This window comes from Sturnus vulgaris, chromosome 8, assembly GCF_052056855.1.
Source record: "Sturnus vulgaris isolate bStuVul1 chromosome 8, bStuVul1.hap1, whole genome shotgun sequence".
Taxonomy (NCBI): domain Eukaryota; kingdom Metazoa; phylum Chordata; class Aves; order Passeriformes; family Sturnidae; genus Sturnus; species Sturnus vulgaris.
The window spans coordinates 34,664,670-34,686,204 of record NC_142250.1 but is presented as its reverse complement, the minus strand read 5'-3'; the positions used below and the strand labels follow the sequence as shown (position 1 = coordinate 34,686,204).

The following is a 21,535-nucleotide window of genomic DNA, read 5'->3' as shown; positions in this document are numbered from 1 at the left end:
CCTTGTGGGAACAAGAAAGGGAGAGCTGAGAAGTCCTGCGTGGGGAGCATGCACAGGAAATGGAGAAGTGAGACTAGATTGGGAAACAGGGGTGGAAAAAGGAGTATAAAAATCACAGGATGCTGCTCAAGATGCTGAGAAACACAGGGGGCAGGTGATGCTGAACTCACTCTGGAGCGTAGGGAAGGAGAAGAGAAAAATAAGATACTACTGTGGAGCTTTATTTGCATACCTGTGAAAGGAAAAAAAAGCCATGAATGATTTCCCAGTGTGTGTTGATTTGCATATTTGGCATCAGAGCCTGTGCTCAATCTCAAAACAGTAAATCTAGTGGGAGTCCAATATTACTGCAATTTACATGGGTGCAAATGGAAGTAGAATCTTATCTTCTATATTCCTTCCAAAAGCTAAATTTAGAAGCAGATAAATCCAAGCTCATTCATGCAGGGACTACAAAGCAGAGTGCTTAAAATATTTCCTATCACTGCGAATTTGTGGCGTAATCATTCAGTATCTCAGATCTCCACCACTTCATTATTGGCACTTTTATCTGAGGGCTGCACTTGGTCTGATCTCGTGCTCAGGGCCAGCCACGTCTGTGAAACCACCTTGGCTTGCACCACTGGTTATTCCTGCCCCGTTGTTGCTGTAATTGCTGATTTTAATTCTCTCTTTCTGACTGTTTTTTTTTTTTTTTTTCAAGGAATCATCCGGCTGAGGGATGGATTTCACGACCGCTACCCGGTGGAAGATTACCTGGATCTGTTCGACCTGGCAGCTCACCAGATCCAGAGTGTGCTGCAGGGTGATGCAGGGAAGGAGCGTGGCCAGAGGAACAACATCATCATTGGTAGGGCAAAAACTGCCCCCAAATCCTCCTGAGCTGCACATGGGCAGTGCTCGGAGCTGGGGCACCACAGGGGGATTTTGTGGCTGGTTCTCAGCACAGAGACCCTGATGTTGCTCTTCTCTGGTGTGCCTGGAAGCTCTTGGCTTTCTTTTCCTGCAGGCTTTCTTTTCCTTCTTTCTTTGTTAAGAAGCTGTGATTATCTTTAGAAAATTCCTGAGCTAGTGCTGTATATCTGATGAACATCAGCAATTAATTAATGTGGGCTTTTTTTTCCCCCGAGAATGAGAATGACCTTGGTGATTCCTTCAAACACAGTTCTAATTTTGTTTTCATAGAATCATTTCGGTTGGAAAAGCCCTCTAAGATCATCACATCCCTCCGTTCCCCCAGCACTTCCAAGGTCACCACTAACTCATGTCCCCAAGTGCCACATCCACTTTAAGTGCAATTATGAGGGGATTGCCTGTAGTGCTGGGACTGTGGCTTCCAAATGCTGGAGCAATGTCAGGGATAAATCAGTAACTGTGGTGTTATGGCACACACTGGGTGCTGCAGAAATCCTGGAGCTGGTGAGAGATGTGGTGGCAAAAGCTCCCAGTGGCTCTTCTCAAGCTCCAACAGAAATTGATACAATTAATTGGTATTAAAGTACCTGATTACCCCTAAAAACGGTCTAATAGCACTGTTTTATTGTACTTTATGGAATTCATGGTGAGCTCTGGGCTCTAGGGAGGGATGCCTGGATTGCCCTTCATGACAAACATTGCTCAATCTGCTGGGCTTGTCCACTCTGTCTAAGGTGTACTGGTGCCCATGAGGAGCATCAAACTTCTAAATTCTGCTTTTCCGTCTGTTAAAACCAGAAAACTGAGAGGATGGGAATTTTACCAGTCTTATTTCACAGGGAAACCAGCAAAAAGTAGTTGTGCAAGTGACAGTTCCCTGTCAAAAAAAGGCTTTTCAAGTAGGCTTGAAGTCACAATTCTACAGAAAATAGAGACAAGATTTTTGCTGCTTGCCCTCAGAATGATTGAGGGTTTAGTCTCATTATAATCTAAAATTTTAACCTATTGCTGGCTGGATGAGATGGTGGTGATGCCTTAGGTTGGTTAAACCAGAGCCTTGTCTGAATCACATTTGTTCAATACTTCCCCAGATTCCATTTAAGTCCATCATTCTCTTTATTAAACATGTGCAGCACTGAGCAACATTTGCAAGATGGGGCTCTTAAGAAATGTTACCATCAAGGACATCTGCAGATTTTCCTGCTACTTACAATAATATCTCCTGTCCTTTCATGGGTGAAGTGCTTATACTAATTAAATTCTCTAATCTAATTGGCAATGTACATCTTTGATTACCCACCTCCTGTTGCAGTTTTTTGTAGAGTTCACTTTGTGTTTCTTTTTCCTGTGGTCTCATTTCTTGTGTCATTAAGGTTCTGCTGGGTTTTCTTATTAAGTTTACAGGAAAAGTCTTGAATGATTACACTCATTAAGGCAGTCTTTTATGACCTTGGTAAAAAACAAAACAAAGCCATCTAGCCTAAAATGAATCTGTATGAATATCAGGTTTGCTCATAATCTTCCTTTTCGTATTTCAGATGACTGCAAAGAGAAATCAAATTAAAACTGTAAATATTTCAGCAGTTCATCATGTTATATTACTTTGAAAAGTTAAGCTTCTTTGGATATTAAACCTAGCGGGTAATAACTGCATTTTCCAAAAAAAAAAAAAAAGAAACAACCCAACATCTGTTTAGAGATGAACCCAAGAGGACAGGGCTGATCCAGCCTGAGGCATTCTGAGCAGGACTTGTTTATGTGAGATCATTAACAAGATAAATTCAGAGGAATGACTTGTGAAAACACAATATGATGTTAATCCATTAATGACTGAATGAGGAGGCTATGCACCATTCTTCAGGCAATTTAATAATTCATATGTTCTTTAAGTCCATAAGAAAAAAAAAATAATTCACTTGCACTGGCATAATTAAACATAATTAATTGTTGGTGATTAATTAATCTCATGTTTAGTATGATTTGTTCTCTGTACAGGTATTAAACCTGTATTATAAAAAAACCCCAAATACTGTCAAATTGACAGGAAAATTTTTGTTTGCCTGCTTCAAGAAATTAAAATTATAAAAGTCAGCAGGGACCAGAATGATTATTATATTTTTAATATATATACTTTTTCCCCCTCATTAAATTAATGACAGTCACCTTGTGGGAAGATTTACCCTCTTGACCCCGGGTTTTGCTGGGCTGGAGCAGCACCTTGAGCCCTGTTAATGCTTTAGCATGACTTGATTTTGTGCCTGTGATCTTGGGTTGGACTTGACAATCTTGGAGGTCTTCTCCAACCTTTCTGATTATGGGATTTTCCCTGACTTGTGTCCTGCCTGCAGATTTCGGGTGGTGGAATTCACAGTTTCTGTGGAATGGAGGCTCTGATGTTAAGAGAATTTGCCCATTTATGAATGCACTGCGTTTTGGTTTTTTTGCAGTTGACGTTGCAGAAGTGCAGGGAGGTGTTTGCAGGTTGGCCATACTAACTGGGATAAATCCAGCAGAACATCCCAGGTGATCAGGGAACAGAGCAGAGAGCTGAAGGATGATCAGATCTAGTCCAGAGAGGAATGGCTCGATGAGCTCACGGACTTTAATTTCCTTGGCATGATTTGGGCACACATTTTTGAGGGAGCAGTTTCAGAGATGGAGCAGGAACATCCCAAGGCCATCCCTGGAATTCCCTCTCCAGCAAATCCCTGCCTGCAGGTGCTCCTGCCCTTGGCATTTCCCCACGTCCTGGTGGCTCAGGAGAGGTTTCTGTGGCAGGGCTGGCTCAGCTCCTGGCCTCTGTTTAATCCTTTGTGTTTCTGCCTCACCCAGCGTGGGAGCTGGGCTAATTGAGTTTTAATTGACAAGCTGAAGCCCGCTGGTGATTAGGCAGTGCTTTGGCTAATTAATTTAGAATGGAAGAGCGGAGCTGTTGTGGACACCCAGCTATAGCCAATGGACCTGATCTCCTCCTCCTGAAAAGAGGCAAAACGAACGTGACAGAAGATTAATGTGTTTTCTAACAAATCCCAGACTTATTAATGAATCACATTATGTTCAGCTCAAGTTTGGAGCCAGTACCTTTCTCGTGTTGTGTTTTGTCCATCTTTTTAAATCTTTATTGGGCTTTCCCAGCAGAGGAAGGAAGAAAAAATAGGGAAATAATGTACAAGTCTATAAGCCTACAACATTATTATTTTTTTAATCTCCTTCCCTTTGATTTGAAAAACCTCATTAGCAAGAATTAGCTTTCATTAGACTGTCAGAGAATGTAAGTCCCCAAAAAGCTTCTGTACATGTTTTATTGAACAGTACTGTGCCACATAAATGCCAGGATTACTTTAAAAGACAGAGAAGGTTACAAAATTCAAAAAAACATATCAGATCATTTATTTAGCAGCTGAACCATCATATACCTCACTCTGGCAGAGATTTTTACTGAATATATTTCTCCCTGTAGCGTTGCATTCCAAGTGAGCTTCTTCAGACACTAAATACCAGAATCTGGTATTTTACCAAAGTATGCTATTTATACTAGAAATCCTTTATCTATTTGTAAACAGTTGACTTGTTCTACATGAATAATTAGATAAAAAATAATATTTCAAACCTCAATGACACATCTCAGCTGCTTTTAAAATATTTCTTATATGCTCACTGATTCTCCTGATTATATTTTGCACACTGTTGTTCAGCAGGGGTGGTGGTATCCACATTTTCCCGTGGGAAATTTTACAGTTTGTTAGCAAACTGCTGCTCTGAGACTTGGGAGCATTAAGGCCAACCTGTGGGTGCTACAAAGAGCATTGCAAGGCTTCAGCAGGGACAAATTCCTGCCTCCTCCAGGCCAGGCTGGGTGGAGTTTGGAGCCACCTGGCTTAGTGGAAGGTGTCCCTGCCCATGGCAGAAATGGGAACAAGATGATCTTTAAGTCTCTTCCAGCCCAGATCATTCTGTGGTTCCATGATTCCTCACTGGAAAATGTGCTAAAACCTGAGCAGTCCATCCCAGCCCAAATTAATTCTATTTGCATGTGTTAGCCACCAGCAGGAAGCAGTGTGGTTATGGAGAGCAATATTTCAGGTGGAATTGGATAAAACCTGCCTTAACCATGCCTGCATTCCCAAAGGTGCAGGGCAGTGGGATTGCTGCAGCTCTGGGAGCTTCAGCCAGAGCAGTCTGCAGGAACTCAGGTGTGCTGAAATTCATGGAGTCAATTTTGATGTGCCTATAGCACTTAAAAATTCAGCCCATTTCCACTCCAGCATGAAGAATGAGTTACCAGCAGAGCTGTTTTTCATTTCCAGGAGAGGCCAGTGCCTCGACAATGTGGGACAACAATGCTTGGATTTTCTTCTATGACAACAGTACTGAAGGAGAACCTCCCTTCCTAATCCAGGATTTCATCCATGCCTTCCAACCAAATGCCAAACTTATCATCATGCTGAGGGACCCTGTCGAAAGGTGAGCAAGAAAATTTTCTTGTTATAATAATATTTTTAGTTCTCACTCTGTTCAATGCAAGTAAATATTCACGTGGTGTTTGAGAGCTACTTGATTGTGGTAAGAGGGGTTTTATTCTGTGTATTTTGGCACAGGTAACAGTGATAATGTTTTAAAGAGAAGCATGTGAGTGTGAATGCCATGAGTGCCATGCCTGGACTCCTGAGCTACTTTGAAAAAAAGAATTTATAGATTGCCAAATGCAACCTAATGCCATTACCTGAGGTAATATGCCCTGGTTCTCAGCAGGGCTTTTTAGACTAGGAGAGCACTGTGTCTTCAGATCTCAGCAGAAGTAGTCCTGGGAAATGTTTCATTTCATTTAAGTGGTAAAATCTATGTTTTCATGGGGTTTGCAGTTCACACTGATTAAATAATAATGATTAAGAATGATTAAATAGCTCTGGAGTCAGAAAATGATACATTTTTTTAAACTCTAATGTGCTTGGTGAGACAGCTGTGAAAATTTTCACTGGGCATTTGTATCTTGCACAGCCAACAGCTACAGGAGTTCATCCTTGGACTTCCTGGTGTTGGGATTGGCTTTTACCAAGCTATGGGCTATTTTAAATGGCTATGGAGAGTCAGGAATGTCCAGCTTTCCACTTGCATTTCACTTTTTCTCTCCAGTCTTCCTCCAGATTTCTGGGGCATTCCTTCCCACCGTGTCTTCTGAAGCAGGATAATAATGATGAGGGTGATGGGGAGGGTGGAGAGGATGAAGGCAGAGTCCACAAGGATCACACTGGGGGGCTGTGGATTCCTGCTCACTGTAGCTCCATAGGGATATTCAGAATTCCTGTGGCAGGGCCAGTGCTCAAGGGCAAAGAGCCAGAAAATCTCAGGGAAGGAAGGGGATGCAGATGATGGTGGGGATGAAGATGATGGTGAGGATGCAGATGATGGTGAGGATGAAGATGATGAGGATGCAGATGATGATGAGGATGCAGATGATGGTGAGGATGCAGATGATGGTGGGGGATGAAGATGATGAGGATGCAGATGATGGTGGGGATGCAGATGATGAGGATGCAGATGATGGTGAGGATGCAGATGATGGTGAGGATGCAGATGATGGTGGGGGATGAAGATGATGAGGATGCAGATGATGGTGGGGATGCAGATGATGGTGAGGATGAAGATGATGGTGGGGATGAAGATGATGGTGAGGACCAGGCTCTGGTGGCTCTGGGACAAGAGCAGACCCGTGGTGCTTGTGCCCAGCAGCTTCCAGAGCTGGGGTGGTGCTCGCCAAGGAAATTCCCTGCTGGCAGAACGTGGCTGTGGTGAGAGCAGGGCTGGGAGATGTTTCCCAGCTCCTGTGTCAGGAAATGCAGCTCTCAGCTTCAACGGCATCTCCTGACCCCAGGAGTTAACAGATGGTGATTTTATGTGAGAGAGCTCTGGAGTGGCTTCCTCATGGAAATTAGTGACAAACTCCCTGATTGCCTTAACCACCCTCTGAAATGGGGGTGTAGCTCTTTGCCAGCTTTAGCAGGGGTGACAGAGAAGTCAGCTTCATCTCCTTTACTGTGTTTATGACAAATTGCTTCCTTTCTGTTGGCAATTCCCTGCATTCCTGATAGCTCATCTGAGCTGCAGGAGCAGAAGGGACAGCCCAGGCATCTGTTGGTGATGCCAGGCAGTGGGACAGGTTCCTTGGAGTGGCCAGGAGGGCAGGGGGCTGGGATGGGCTCTGATCTGCACAAAGTCTGGGCTATCCCCAGCAGGGAATATTTGAATGACATTCTTTTTTTGAGATGGTTGTTATCAACTGGTGTCATTATTTCATTGGAGGTTGAAGGGAAGGACTTCAAGTAGCTAGAACAGCTGAAATCCTAATCAGCAAAGGCAGATGTACCCGGAATTAAAAACAGATGGGAAAAAAAGAAAAATTAAAATGGAAAGAAAATATCAACTGCCCTGCAGAGGGAGAACTTGTCTTCAAGAATGCAGTTTTTCATAAGATGCCAGCAAGTCTAAAATATGATGTATTTCTTAGATGGATGGTTAGAAATACCAAGCAGTCATATGAAACCTTTTTAATGGCACTTCAGCCTAGCCCATGCTGTACCTGATGCCTGCTGGATGATTTTTCCCAGGAAGAAACCTTTCAGCACTCAGTCCCACCATCCCTGGGACAAGCTGAGCCCTGATATCCACATTTCCTGCAAGCAGGAGATGCTGTTGTGTGGCTAATTTAGGTGAACTCAGCTGGCCTGGTCCTTCAGCTTTTTCCTTTCTTTTTTTTTTTTTTAAATTTTATTTTAAATGTTTTAAATGAACAGAGAGTCTTCATTTGTTTCACATGGGAATTAAAATCCTGCTCCTGCAAAACACTGACATAAATAATGAGTGCAGAGAGGCTGTTCCTGTGCTTAAGTGCTTTGCTGGATTAAGGCCTAAACTTTCCAAATGAGGTGTTTTTAAGGACCCATGGAAATCTAGGGATGTTAAAGGATAAATAAAGTAAATACAATACAAAAGGTTACTGCAGTAATAAGTGAGACCTTAATAGATTGGTGTTTTTATTTCTTAAACACCTGTGGTTTTTTCGAAAGAGGGTGAAAAATATGTAGGATTTCTGGAATTTTGAGAGGTGGGTACTATGGAGGAATCAAATCTGAGCTGCAAACACACTTGGGGAAGTGATTCCTTGAGTGGTACAAAATTTTTTTCAAAATCCTGTGGTATTGTTGTGGTGCTGGTCATTCTAAGCCTAATTATGAATGGAAGTTAAAATATCATATTCAGCAGATGTAATATTTATGTCATGTCAGAATATCCTTTGTCTCTTTAAAACATGTTTATCTTGCAAAAGCCTAATGAAGGTTTCAGGGGTTAATGCTAAAATTGGTATTTTCCTTGACTGTATGTCTTGGGTTATTTCATGATCCTTTTAAAGTGATTTAAGTAATCCTAAAACTTGTGCTAAAAGTGTGCAATGAGGGGATAATGCTTTGTAACTTAGAGAAACTCCTGCTTCATCTTAAAAAAACAAATAGAAAATCAACAGGTAGAATGCTGTAAATTGGAAGTTTTTGATGGAAAGTCAGCATAAGATTGGAGGTGACATTTCCTATAAAAGGAATGGGAAATCTGGACTCTTTCTTACCAAGATGGCAGCCAGCTTGGTAATAATATAAGAATTACTCTTTCTAACCCACCTGAAGTTGAAGTTTCTAAATACTAATATAAGAATCACTCTTTCTAATCCACCTAAAGTAAAAGTTTCTAAAATCAGCTTTAAGCTTTAGAGACAAGGAGTGTTCCTGTCCATGGAACACCAGGTGTAGAGGGGCAGCAGCATCAGCTGAGACCATTTCTGTTCACAGAGAACATGAATTTAAAGTCTAAAAATTTGCCTTCAGGAGAAAACATTGACTCACACAATTTCTAGGGTCAGGTCTCCAGGGATGTGAAATTTGAAATTTGAATTGAAATCCTTGAAATTTGGATGGGGATGCTGTTTAAAATCCCCTGGAGAGGGTTTTGCTGTGAGCTAAAATTCATTAAAATGAATGGGAAAATTGTCACTGGGTGACAGGCTGTGGGTGCTGTTGGAATTTTGAAGTTTGGGAGTTTTAAATTTTTTGTGGTTTTTTATGCCGATTTTTAAAAGAGTATTGCTTTCGATCTGAGGTTTTGGAGAAAGTTTTAAAATTTGAATAAGGGAGTTAGAATTATTAGTGTGCAGTTAGAATAGAAGGGTGTAATTTTATATGGTGAAGAGTTTTGAATTTGGGGTTTTCAAATATAGTAATTGGTATGAGATAAGATGGAGGTTTTGGGATGTTGTTTTTTTTTGTTATTTTTTTATAATTTTAAGTAGTAGTTTTTGAATTAAATAATTAGTATTGTAATGTGGGTTATAAGTGTTTAGTTATTGAGTTAAAAGTATAAGTAACGTAGATGTAAACTTTTAATTAGATAGTTTTAAAAGATTTTGTAATTAGATAAATTTGTTTTTATTTGGGGGAATTTTTTTTTTTAAATTAAAATTAAATATTTTTAAAACAAATTTTTTGCTTAAATTTAGTTGTTTATTAAATTTTATTTAGATTTTTTAATTTATTTAAATAAAATTTAATTTTATTTAATATTTAATTTTTATATTTATTTATATTTGCATTTATGTTATTTACATGATTTTATTTATTTTTATTTATATTTATATTATTTTTATTTATTTATTTATTGTCATTTATCCATTTTATTTATTTATTCTTTAAAAAATCCTATTCTAGTCTAGTCTAGTCTAGTCTATATTATTTATTTATTCATTTATTTATTTTAAATTTCTTTAAAATTTTTATTTCAAATACAAAAGGCAGGATGCTTTCCCTGGATTCCTTTTAACTGATTGGAACTACCAAATTTGTTGTGCAAATAAACATTCCTCCATTCCCTGAGCCCCTCAGTGCCACACTCTCCCCTTGCAGGTTGTACTCTGATTATCTGTATTTCAGTGCCACATTCCCCTTGCAGGTTGTACTCTGATTATCTGTATTTCAGTGCCACATTCTCCCCTTGCAGGTTGTACTCTGATTATCTGTATTTCAGTGCCACATTCTCCCCTTGCAGGTTGTACTCTGATTATCTGTATTTCACTGCCACATTCTCCCCTTGCAGGTTGTACTCTGATTATCTGTATTTCAGTACCACATTCTCCCCTTGCAGGTTGTACTCTGATTATCTGTATTTCAGTACCACATTCTCCCCTTGCAGGTTGTACTCTGATTATCTGTATTTCCCTGCCACATTCCCCTTGCAGGTTGTACTCTGATTATCTGTACTTCGCCAGCGCCAACAAATCCGCGGAGGATTTCCATGAGAAGGTGGCAGAATCCCTGCAGCTGTTTGAGGGCTGTGTGCTGGATTTCTCCCTGCGAGCCTGTGTCTACAACAACACCCTCAACAACGCCATGCCCGTACGTATTCCCTGGCTCTTTTGGCTCCTCGCTGCTTGTTTTGGTTTGAAAGAGAAGTGTCTGCCAAGAAAGGCAGGAGACTCTTTTTAAAATGGAGAATGTAAATCCCCTCCCTCCAAATTATTATAATTTTGAAATTAAGGGGCTCTCAGGCAAAGATATGGGAATAGGAATAACTGTTCTTTACTAGGAAAATTAAAATAGAAATACAGTATTGCAGAGAACAAACCCCAAACCCTGACAGAGTGAGAATCCAAGGTGCCCCCGTCAGTCAGTCAGGGTTGGTGCAGTCCCATTCCATGGTGGCTGCAATCCTGCAGTGACAGATGTGGTTCTGCTGGAGCAGGGCTCCTGCACAAGGTGCAGTTTTCCTCCAAAGCTGCAGGGATGATGTGCAAGGCTCTGGTTTTCCTCTGGGATCCAGTGGGAAAAGGCTGCTCTGCTGTTCCAAATCTCCCCTTTGATCTGGGTAGGAAATGCTCGGCTCCTGCCCTGGCTGGAGCATCTCCCAATGGGATGATGGAATTTGATCAGCCCTGCCCTGGGACTGCATGGCCATGAACAGGAGAGATCTCCTGGAGGGAGGATGGGCTGTGGGCAAGATAAAGAACTCTGTCCTACCTGGTTTAACAGCTGGAACATGAACAGCAAATATCTCTCACAGAGATCAGGATCATTGCCCCAGCTGCTTTAACACATGGCCATGAACAGGAGAGATCTCCTGGAGGGAGGATGGGCTGTGGGCAAGATAAAGAACCCTGCAACAGCTGGGTGAACAGCTGGAACATGAACAGCAGAGATCCCCACAGAGATCAGGATCACTGCCACAGCTGCTTTAACAGATGGTGACAGAATACACACCCCTGGTCACACCCTGTATTGCAACCTGAGACACTGCTCTAACCTGCTGGAAATGTCCAGACACCAAAATCCTGCAAAATCAAAACTTTCTCCCCCTTTATTTGTGGAGGATGTAAATATAAATGTAAACATGTGAAAGATAGTGTGAGGGCTCAGCTGTCTCCTCTGTTCCCTGGTGGATGCCAACAGGGATAACACAGCCTTGCCATTGTGCAAGTCATTGGAGAGCACATTTAGTGGAGATTACAATTTAATGTGCAAGCTTTTTGCAGATGTCTTCAAAAATGTACCTCTGGCAAAGATCGTTGTGGTACCAAATCACCTCAAAATCAGAATAAATTATGTCCTCTTTTGTAAGGAAAGGCTACCAATAACTAGAGGGTTTTTTTTTTTTTCTTATTAAATTGTGCATGCCAGAAAATTATACAAGAAAACACAGAAACTGCTGGCAGGAAAATTGATAAGTATTACAGGCTTAGGATTCCAAAATTCACAATTTCAGCATAGAGCTGACTTCAGATTTTGCTCGAGGGCAGAGAATAATACAGAAGAGAATGACCTGAAGTATCACATCTGGCCAGTTTGCCATTCAATCCTCTTTTATTTGCTCAGGCTGTAAAGGATTCAGAGGGAACAGTTCCTTCCTTTGCCTCTGGGGTGAAGTTATTGCCTCTTCCAGTGGATAAAATAACAGTACCAGAGTGTATTCCATTTGCTGGAGCCCTGCAGCAGCAGAGCAAACCGGACACTGCTCTCACTTACCAGGTAGAGTGGAGCTGCTCATCCCTGACTGCAGCCCCCAGGACTTCCTCACACACCAGCTGCTGCTGGGCAGCATCACAGAACTTTCCAGCCATCTGCTTGCACAAATGTATTCCTTCCAGTGTGGCAGAGAAAGGCAGAGAGAGAACCAGAAGGAAAGAATTTTCCTCTTATGTTCATCCTCAGCGTGCAGAACCCATCTCTGTCTGTTGTCTTCAGCAGCCCTCTTGAAGAAGATGCTTTTGGAAACGAGCAGAGGAGGCTCTTTCCTTCCATAGAGCCACAAGCAGGTGTTTGTAATAAAACCCACATGCCAACTGTGCTCCTCAGTGGCCTTTTTTAGCTTCTTCTTCAGCCAAGTTGCTAAATCTGTTGTGTTCGTGGTTTGCTGTGCATTGAAAAAGTGAGGATTGCTGTCCCTGGTGAGCTCATTAGGTTGCTAATTCTGTGACTGTGCCAGGAAAAAAAAAGGGATTTGCTATTTGTTAATGTGTTTCTGAAACCAGAGAGGTGTCCTAGGCATTGTGGCTGCTGATGGATGCTAAGGGGGCAGAAAGGAGTGTTTGGCACCTGGAATCAGTGGGAAGAACATACACAGAGAAAGGCACAGTGACCAGGGTGATCCCAATCGTGGCCTGCAGACACCTGGAGGAGTGTGCAAGGAAGATGGAGAAACTATTTACAAGAGGCTGGAGAAAGAAAAGAAACATTAAACCACAAGTTTGCCCCAGTGCTGAATGGAATGAGGCATTGACTGAGGGCTGGGGTGCTGCCTTGTCAGAATTATCCCATCCCATCCCATCCCATCCCATCCCATCCCATCCCATCCCATCCCATCCCATCCCATCCCATCCCATCCCATCCCATCCCATCCCATCCCATCCCATCCCATCCCGTGTCTTAATCAAATAAGAGGTTCCAGATTTTGGTGTAGCACATCTATGAAGAAATCTGCTAAATATGGAGACTTACATTATAAGCAGCCAAAGACACACATCACAATCACACAGGATAATAATAATTCAGCAATAATAAAAAATATGGATTTTTAGAGGAATTTAGGTATCAGTGTAAGTGATGGGGCAGTGCCAGTGAGAGGAGCTGTTGTCTGATTCATGGGCTCTGTGGTAATGTGAGCTGAAGATGTCAAGTCTCTTTTATGAAAGATGCTTAAGACTTCGGATTCATGTTCCTCTCCTCTGAGCATGAAGGGATTCAGAAAAATATTTATAAGCACAGTTGGAGGCTGGACTTTTTAAGAACACCAAGGCTACTCTTTTTATGCTTCAACTTGTTATGTAAAATTGAGGGGGGAAGAAAAATAGAGACAAGGGTAGGAGAGGCTGAAAATCTGCCTTTTCCCCTCTCTGGTCTGACAGAGTCTGACTCTCTGGGTACTCAGACAAGGCACCATCAATTCTAGTGCAGCTGAGATCTCCACCTCATTATTGCAATCAGAAGATGAAGCAAAATGCGCCCAAATCTAACACCTGACAGCGAGGCAGAATATTTGTCCTGCTCATGGCAACGTGACCTGGTGCAGCAGAAAATCATGGAATTATTTAGGTTGGAAAAGACCTTGAAAGTTGTTGAGTCCAAGTAACGCAGCACTGCCCAGCCCAGCCCTAAACTATTTCCCCAAGGTGAAGTGAAACTGAAATAAGCAGCCTTGGGGTCTGGAGAAGGGAACAGGACTGAGCATCTTCCCTTGAATTGCTGTTCATCCAGGGGCTGAGACCCCTCGGTGTCTCCATGAAGGCTCCAAGCACAGAGGAGCTTGGATGTCAGGTGGCTGAGCATCCTTCTACAAACACTTGTGTCTGTGCAACACTTTTACACAGACCTGTGGCTGGTGCAGCAAGTCATGGTAAAATGACATCTCCAACCAGCAGAAAAGCTGTGCAAAGATTTCTTCAAGCTGTTCAGAAAACAAGGGAAGATTGAAAAATATTCACATACTTTCTTTTTGTCATTCCTTAAAATCAGGTTTTGGGAATTTTTTGCCCAGAGGTCAATGTTGGTTTTTCACAGTGTTGTAAGGTGAATTAATTTGGTTTTTTTTTTTGCTTACAGGTGAGGTTACAGGTAGGGCTCTATGTTGTGTATCTCCTGGACTGGCTGACAGTTTTTAACAAAGATCAGATCCTTGTTCTTCGCCTGGAGGACCATGCATCAAACATGAGGTACACCATGCACATGGTGTTCCAGTTCCTGGATCTGGGTAGGTGCTTGCTGGCTGGTTTAAGTGTGCAAAAATCATTATTATCCTTCTTTTTTTAGGTTTAGGTTTTGCTTCATTAAGAGACAAAAAGAGAAGCAAAGGAATCTGGCTTGAAGGGTGCATTAATCTCATTGCCTGGAGTCAGGCAAAATTAAATTCTCAAATGCTGTGTTAGAAGATCTTAGTAAGAGTACATAACGAAAAAAAAAAAAAAATCCAGGCCACTCAGAATGCAGGGATTTATCTTCCATGCAGAAACCAGCCCTGCTTCTGAAGGCACTCAGGGCTCGTTTGCCATGGGCTAACAGAGATGCAAAGTTATCCCTCACAGTTTTAACAAACTGAAGGGCCACCAGCCCAGAACCCAAATCTGAGCATGATGAAAGGTTGTGTTTGTAGCTGAGGAGAAGGGGGAAATTGTGTTTTTGCTGTGTTGATTGAGACATCTGTTGCTAATCCTCGGAAGAAACGCCGGCAGACAAAACGTTGCCCAATGTTGATTTGACAGTAGCAAGAGAATGAAAATGTGGCTGGAAAATTGTCTGTCTGGTCCAAAGATTGGTCTGGATGATGAGAAAGCTTGGATGTAGCAGGCTGAACAGATGAAAAGCTTGGCATCTGCTTCCTGAATATGGTTTGTGCTGGAAAACCCCGCGGGTTTTATCTTGCTGATGCACATTTATCCCCAAAGGGAATAATCACTACACCTGTGTCCACTTTGACCCCACTGCCAGCCTCCAAAATAAACACAACAAAAAGGGCTTCACTGAGTGCTGAGGGAAGCTCCTAGAGTTTTTGTCAGCTATTATTCAACTCACACCATGAAATGAAACAGCAGCATAAAATACTTGCAGCTCCAGAAGGGATGGGAAGTTGTCTTCAATCATTGGGTTTTTTTTTTTCCTCTGAAAACAAGTATTTTCCTCCAAGAGTGATTTATGCTGCTTTTTATAGAGATGATTAATAGATGGGAGAGGAATATGTATTATTTCCATATTTACCAGTAGTGATTTATTTTACTGATCTAAGCCTGTATTCAATATTCTGAAACATTGCGGCTGCAAACAAAAATTCCATTTTTCTCCTCATGGCAAACCTTCTGATTTAGTCATTAGATTTCTTTAGGATGGGCATTTTGGGGGGAAATATTTGAAAGTAATATTCTCTTTTTCCACAGGACCTCTGAGTGAGAAACAAGAAGCTCTGATTACCAAGAGTCCTGCATCAAACACACGAAGACCTGAAGACAGAAGCCTGGGCCCGATGCTGCCAACCACCAAGGCAATTTTAAGAGATTTCTATAGGCCTTTTAATACAAAACTGGCACAAGTTCTTTTTGATGATGCTTTTTTATGGAAGAGGACATAACGTGTAAATTTCTTGCCACGACTACAGCGCTTAAAGGAGTTTTTATTTTTTTAAATTCTATTTTTGTGCGTGGATATTTGACTTTTTTTTTTTTTTTTTTTCCTCCCCCATTCCAAAGAGCAGCTGATGGATGAGCTGAGAGTCTCACCTTCAGCCAGCACACGTCTCAACAGCTCTACCACGTTTTCCTTGGGAGAATGGAAAGCATCTTGCTTTAATCAGTTTATTGCAACTTCTTTCACCCCAGCAAAGGAGTGGACAAGCATTAGGACAATGATGTCTTACACTCTTCCACAGGGGTGTTGAAGTGCAACCTTCTCTGAGATGCTGCAACACAGAGTTAGCATCAGTTTCCTACAATTACACTTATAATCTCTCATTTTCAATATATGTTATTCACTCTTTTTTTTTTTTTTTCAAGCAATCAGTGTCATTTAGTCATTAAAATTTTTAATTGAATTCAACCTAAAATTCTGTTTCTTTTTGTCAGCCTGTTTTTAAATGGTCTTCACCAACACTGAGTGTGTTTCCTTAATTCTGAAAGAAAGATGAAGTGCATTCACATAAATTCTCATTTTTATCTTCCAAGATAAGTGGACTTTCCTCACCACAATTCTTGTAAAAGAAAATTTTATAATCCAGCTAAGAATGGGTGGCTGAAACCTAAGCAGGCCAATTTGGTGTTTAGCATAACAAATTCATTGCCTTCCATATTTTGTCCATGTAAGTATGAATATATATAATTTATTGGTATCACTCACACATTTTCCCAGGAAACCAATTTTATTAAAAGTCCATTCCTGGCCAGGGAGACTTTTTATGGATATTTCTGCTAAATTCTGCAGGATTACTCTTCTCCATTGTGAAGGAATACTCATTTTAAAAGCCATATGAAATTTTGCAATTAAAGTCATAATTGGGCAGGATTCTCAGTAACTTACAGAAAGGTTACCTGAGGAATTGGGTTACGTGTTTCCCTCTTTAGGAAAAATGTCTTTATTTAGGTAAAGAAGTTGAGATACACAGACTTGAGGAAGAAACCCCAACATTTTGGAAGTTATGGAGAAACTTGGGACTACCTGAAAGTTTTTATTTGACAAAAAAAAAAATCATATTTTTTCTACAGCTGTGTGGCAATTCAATCTTTCATTTCAGACCCACCTGTTTAGTTCACTGTCAGCTACAATCTGCAGCCTTCTGCAGGTAGAAGTCCCACCTAAGTAAGGGATTTTTTAAGAGACAAATATAAATGCTGCCTGTTGATAATTTCCTCTCATGGGCTCAACTGTTTCCTCCCTGAGTGTGTGTTGGGTGGGTCAAAGGAAACTCCTGCCCAGCTGGCAGCTGTCAAACCCCCAGAAAATCCTCCCTGATTGGCTTCAGGTGTCCTTCCAACCTTGACCCTACAATGCAGTTTTATTGATGGATTCACAAGTACATTTACAAATATTAAATGCAACTTTCCCCCATCCCCCTCCACGGGGACATATTATTCACTTCACGTGTTTCTAAATTGAGAATTAATGCTGAAAACTTGGTGAGTCCTGAACATTTCACACGGGAATAGGATTGGTGACATGTGAGATGTTTTGCAACAGAAGACTGTTCCTAGGTTCTTTGCCAACTGGTAATGTGCTGTTTAAAAAAGGATTCAGTCTGGGGTCTGAAAAGCCTAAAATAAATAATTTAGTGAAGTATTTTAGACAAGCAGAACAGATTAGTTCTAGTTCAGAAATGCTCACAGACCAAAAATGGTTGGAGAGCTGAGAACAGACTACTTTAGCAGTACAAATATAAAGTATCATGGGACTGTGAAACAGAAAATCAGAACGAATTTGCCACCATTTGCAGTTGTTAAAAATTTAATCAACAACTTATTTACACCAAAGAGGTCAGCCAGCTGTGCTTTGGTTTGGAATCAACACTGTGTGGTCAGGATAACTCCATACAGATGTTTCCTAACCTGGCGTGCCACGGTCAAATGTTTTCATCTAGTTGTCAATTACAGCCATGATCTAATGATATTATTTTACCAGCCCTAAAAGCAAATTAAGCCATCTGTCCTTACCATTAACTTGAGCTCACACAGTCTGGTTTGTGCCTGTGGTCCTTCTGAAAGTGAAGTCTTCATTGGGGCTGCTTTTATGTCTCCATCTCCTTCACGAGCTCCAAAATAGGATCTCCCGATTTTAACACATTGCAGCCTTATGCTGTTGGGTTGTGGCACCACTAAGAATCAAACAGCAGCAAAATGTTGGTCAAGAAGTCGTTTTGGAGGTAAGGACATCACTCTCTAGCTCAGGCTGTAAAAATAAAATTGATCTGGTGCCTCAGAATGAAATAAAACAACATTTCCTCAAGCGATGGGGCAGTGCTGGGTGTCAGAGCCCCTCTTCAGCCACAGCCAGTCAGTGGCTTCACAGCAAATCTCTGCACAGGACAAGTGCAGATTGTCCTCAATCTCAGCCAAATTCTTCCAGTTCCCTTCACCTTTCTGCTGACAATTCTAGCTGTGAAAAAATGCAATTTTATTGTTATTAGTCACTGTAGCGCTGAGGTGACCCACATCCCCAAAAGAACAATTTGCCAAGAAGTTGGAATTAATATCAAGACAATATGTTTTGATTTTTTGCTGTTTTGTGCCAAAGCAAAGCAGTGGCTCCTTGCAGAGACCTCAGAAAATCCGTGTCTCATGCTGTGCTTTTGCTCTTATCTCTGCTGAACAAAACTAATCAAAGATGCAGCTTTCCTGAGTGCAAAGGCACTGAGGAAAGGGTTCTTTCCAAATGTTCTCACTGCTCCTGCAGAGGAATGTGAAGTGTGTTCTCTGTAAGACCTTGAGTGTTTGGGCCAAGCACCTCGGCTGTCTGGAAGAAGTACAATAAAAACAAAGGATCTCCTGCGGAGGAAAACAGGCACTGGTGGCTGTGGAAAAGGTGTGTTGGTATTTGTTGGGTCCAGGACACGGGCCCTGGGCTTCAGCTTGGCAAACTGAGGATAAATGGTGAAGTTGTTGCAGTTCTGAATTTATCTTTCTGCCAGGAAATTAATCCATTTTCCAGCTTATCCAAATGGGGTTTTTTTGTTAAAGGCACAACAGTGTCATAAAAAGTCACTCCTTCTTGATCCCCTTCACACAGGTGAGAGGGACATTTGATAACACCAGAGGACACAGGCTCAATTTGCATCAGGGGAGGTTTAGGTTGGATTTTAGGAAAAATTTCTTCACTGAAAGGGTTGTCAAGCATGGAACAGGCTGTCCAGGGCAGTGAAGTCAGCACCTCCAGAGGGATTTAAAGGAGCTGGGGGTGTGGAATTTGGTGACATGGGTTAGTGGTGGCCTTGGCAGTACTGGGGGACATTCTGAGATCTGGGATGTCTTTTCCAACCTTAACAATTCCATCTGTTTCCAGCAGGAATTCTTGGCTTGCAGTACCATCTTGTGGCCAGCCCCAGCACTGCTTGGTGCCATGAACGTGGGTTTTCCTGCTCTGGGAAAAGAAGAGGCAGGTGCAAAAGGAAAAAATAGTTTCTACTTCTTTTCAGATGCTCATAAGAATAAGATTTCCAGTGCAGCTCGGGAGCTGGTGAGTGTGTGGAGAAGCCTGAGCATCGTGGAATCACAGAATCATTGAGGTTGGGAAACACCTCTGAGATCAGAGACCCCAGCACTGCCGAGGCCACCACTGACCCACTGTCCCCAAGTGCCACATCCACAGGGCTTCTAAATCCCTCCAGGGATGGGGACTCCAGAGCTGCCCTGGGTGGCTGGACAGCCCTTTCCATGAAGAATTTTCCCCTAAAATCCAATCTAAACCTCCCCTGTTGCAAGCTGAGGTCTTTGTCTCTTGTCCTGTCCCTTGTTACTTGGGAGAAGACCAAAAAAAAAAAGTTACCACCTGTAAAGTGGTAGCTGCCCCACTATATTAGTGGCTTGTCTTCATTTTCTTCTGCCTCCACTCAGAGTCAGGATTAGAAACACGAAGGAGATGAATTTTCTCGTGTTCAGGCTTGGTTGTTTATTAAATCTTATCTATGGTACAGAGAGTTCTGCAACACTTCCAGCTACCAGCTAAAAGCGAGCAAAATGGAGATGAATTTAGCTAGTTACAAGGCCTTTTAAAGCTAAACAGCCCAATAGAGAACTAACACCTATATTATTTATACTTTTAACTCAATAACCAAACTTCTGTGATCTGCAGTGCAGCACAAACTGTCCAATCAGAAACTACTGCCTGAAACCATGAAGAAGAAGGAAGAAGACAAAAAAAAAAACCCAACATCCAAAATCCTCCATCTCGTCCCATACCCACTACTATATTCTAGAAACCTCAATTTTAACACCCTTCACCATGTGAAATCACACACTTCTATTTAACTCCATCACTCAAATTTGGAAGTCTTCTCCAAGGCCTCAGGTCAAAAGCAGTGCTCTCCAGAAAGCACAAAAACCCCAGATTTCTGGGATTCAACAGACCCCACCTCATCCAGGGGAAGATGTCCCCAGCAGCTGGGGCTGGGAGCTGCTCACCTCTGCTGAATTCATCCATGTCCTGCTGGGCACAGATGCTTTTAAGTCCCAGCTCCTGTGAAAACTCTGCATTGCCTCAGTCAATAGAAAGACCCTCAAAATGATTGCCAGCATGGCAGGGGCTTAATGGGCTGCCAGGCTGGAAGCTGCCATTAAAATTAGAGGCCTGCTGTGTATATATTAAGGCACAATTAGCAGAAAATAAGGTCTGAAAGAGACATAAATAGTAATCACTGCATTGCAGTTCAGAGGAAAGACACTTTCCCTCACCCGTGTCATTTCTGAACATCCTTTGCTGGGTGAAAAACTCCTCCCAGCAGGTGTTGGTGTGGTGGTGCCTCAGCTGGGCTGGCAGGGGTGTGGAAGATCTAAATGAAAAATGAAAAAAATGCAAAAAGTACAACTCAAGTGGTTTAAAATTACAGTTTAGTCACTGAAGGAGCAGTTGCTGTGTGACACTGACCAGCAGGGCAGCTGCACAGGACACCTTCCTTGAGGAAAACGAGGCAGATTTCCAGTTCTTTGCTCAGTCTGAGAATGTCCCACACATTTAGAAAATTATTTCTTCCTCTATTAATGAATGGGAATGAGGAAAGGGAAAGGCTCTGCTGCTACTCAGAACATTGCAGGAGATGAACAGCCTCAGAGCAGCTCCCAAAACTTCACTTAATTTAGGCTACAGAGGCCTAAGCCATAGATAACTTCAAATAATTTGGTGTTTAGCTTTTAAAGAAGCTAAAGCCAGTGCATCCTGATTATTGAACACATTGGGTGTCTCAGAGACCAAAGATTTGGGGTTGGTGCTGCACTGTCTGGGTGGTTAATTGGGTCAACACACATTATTTCCTCCTCTAGATTGTTGAAATCAGAGATAGAAAACAATGAAAACTTCTGTCCATCCATACAAGCTGGGTACTCCTACAGGGCAAGGAGGGAAAGGCTGTGGTAAAACAACTACAGAAAGGAATGGAAAAGGGGGGAAAATAAGAAAGAAATCCTGCAGCTGTGTCCAGTGAAATCCTGGAATGCTGAGAACAAACTGATGACAAAAAATAGCATGGAGGAAAGTAAAGCCAAGCAAGGCAGCCAAAAAACCCAGAAGAAATAAGACAAAGAAATAAGCAGAAAGGAATGTGTGGCTGTAAGATGAAAAGGTGGAATTTTTTTTTACCATCTGAAAAGGCTTAGGAAAATAAAATAACCATATCACCTGGTAAAGTATGTTGGCTTGACTGGAAAGGCATGAGCTGAGCCCACTGCAGGCTTTGCTTTTGTTGTTTATTACACTGAGGGTTTTAAATTCAGCATCAGGGATGGGATCCATGGAAATGTGGGTTCCTCACTTCCCCTCCCTGGCTGTACAAGGCTCAAATGTTTCATTTAAACTTGGGAAGGATCAAACACTGTGAAAGGGAATAGAACAATTATTGGGGGGAAGGTCTG

At 41.8% G+C, this 21,535-nt stretch overlaps 1 protein-coding gene across 2 annotated transcripts in view; it reads left to right on the top strand.

Moving 5' to 3' along the window:
* The window catches only part of CHST15 (carbohydrate sulfotransferase 15), a 47,161-nt gene extending 31,129 nt beyond the window's left edge, over positions 1-16,032 (top strand). For both annotated transcript variants that reach the window (XM_088169424.1, XM_088169425.1), the window contains exons 4-8: positions 704-850; positions 5,223-5,379; positions 10,193-10,349; positions 14,046-14,193; positions 15,371-16,032. In XM_088169424.1, coding sequence (XP_088025550.1) covers positions 704-850; positions 5,223-5,379; positions 10,193-10,349; positions 14,046-14,193; positions 15,371-15,561 — 800 coding nt within the window. In that variant the 3' untranslated portion in view covers positions 15,562-16,032. The remainder of the gene's footprint in view (positions 1-703; positions 851-5,222; positions 5,380-10,192; positions 10,350-14,045; positions 14,194-15,370) is intronic.
* Positions 16,033-21,535: the final 5,503 nt, after the last annotated feature.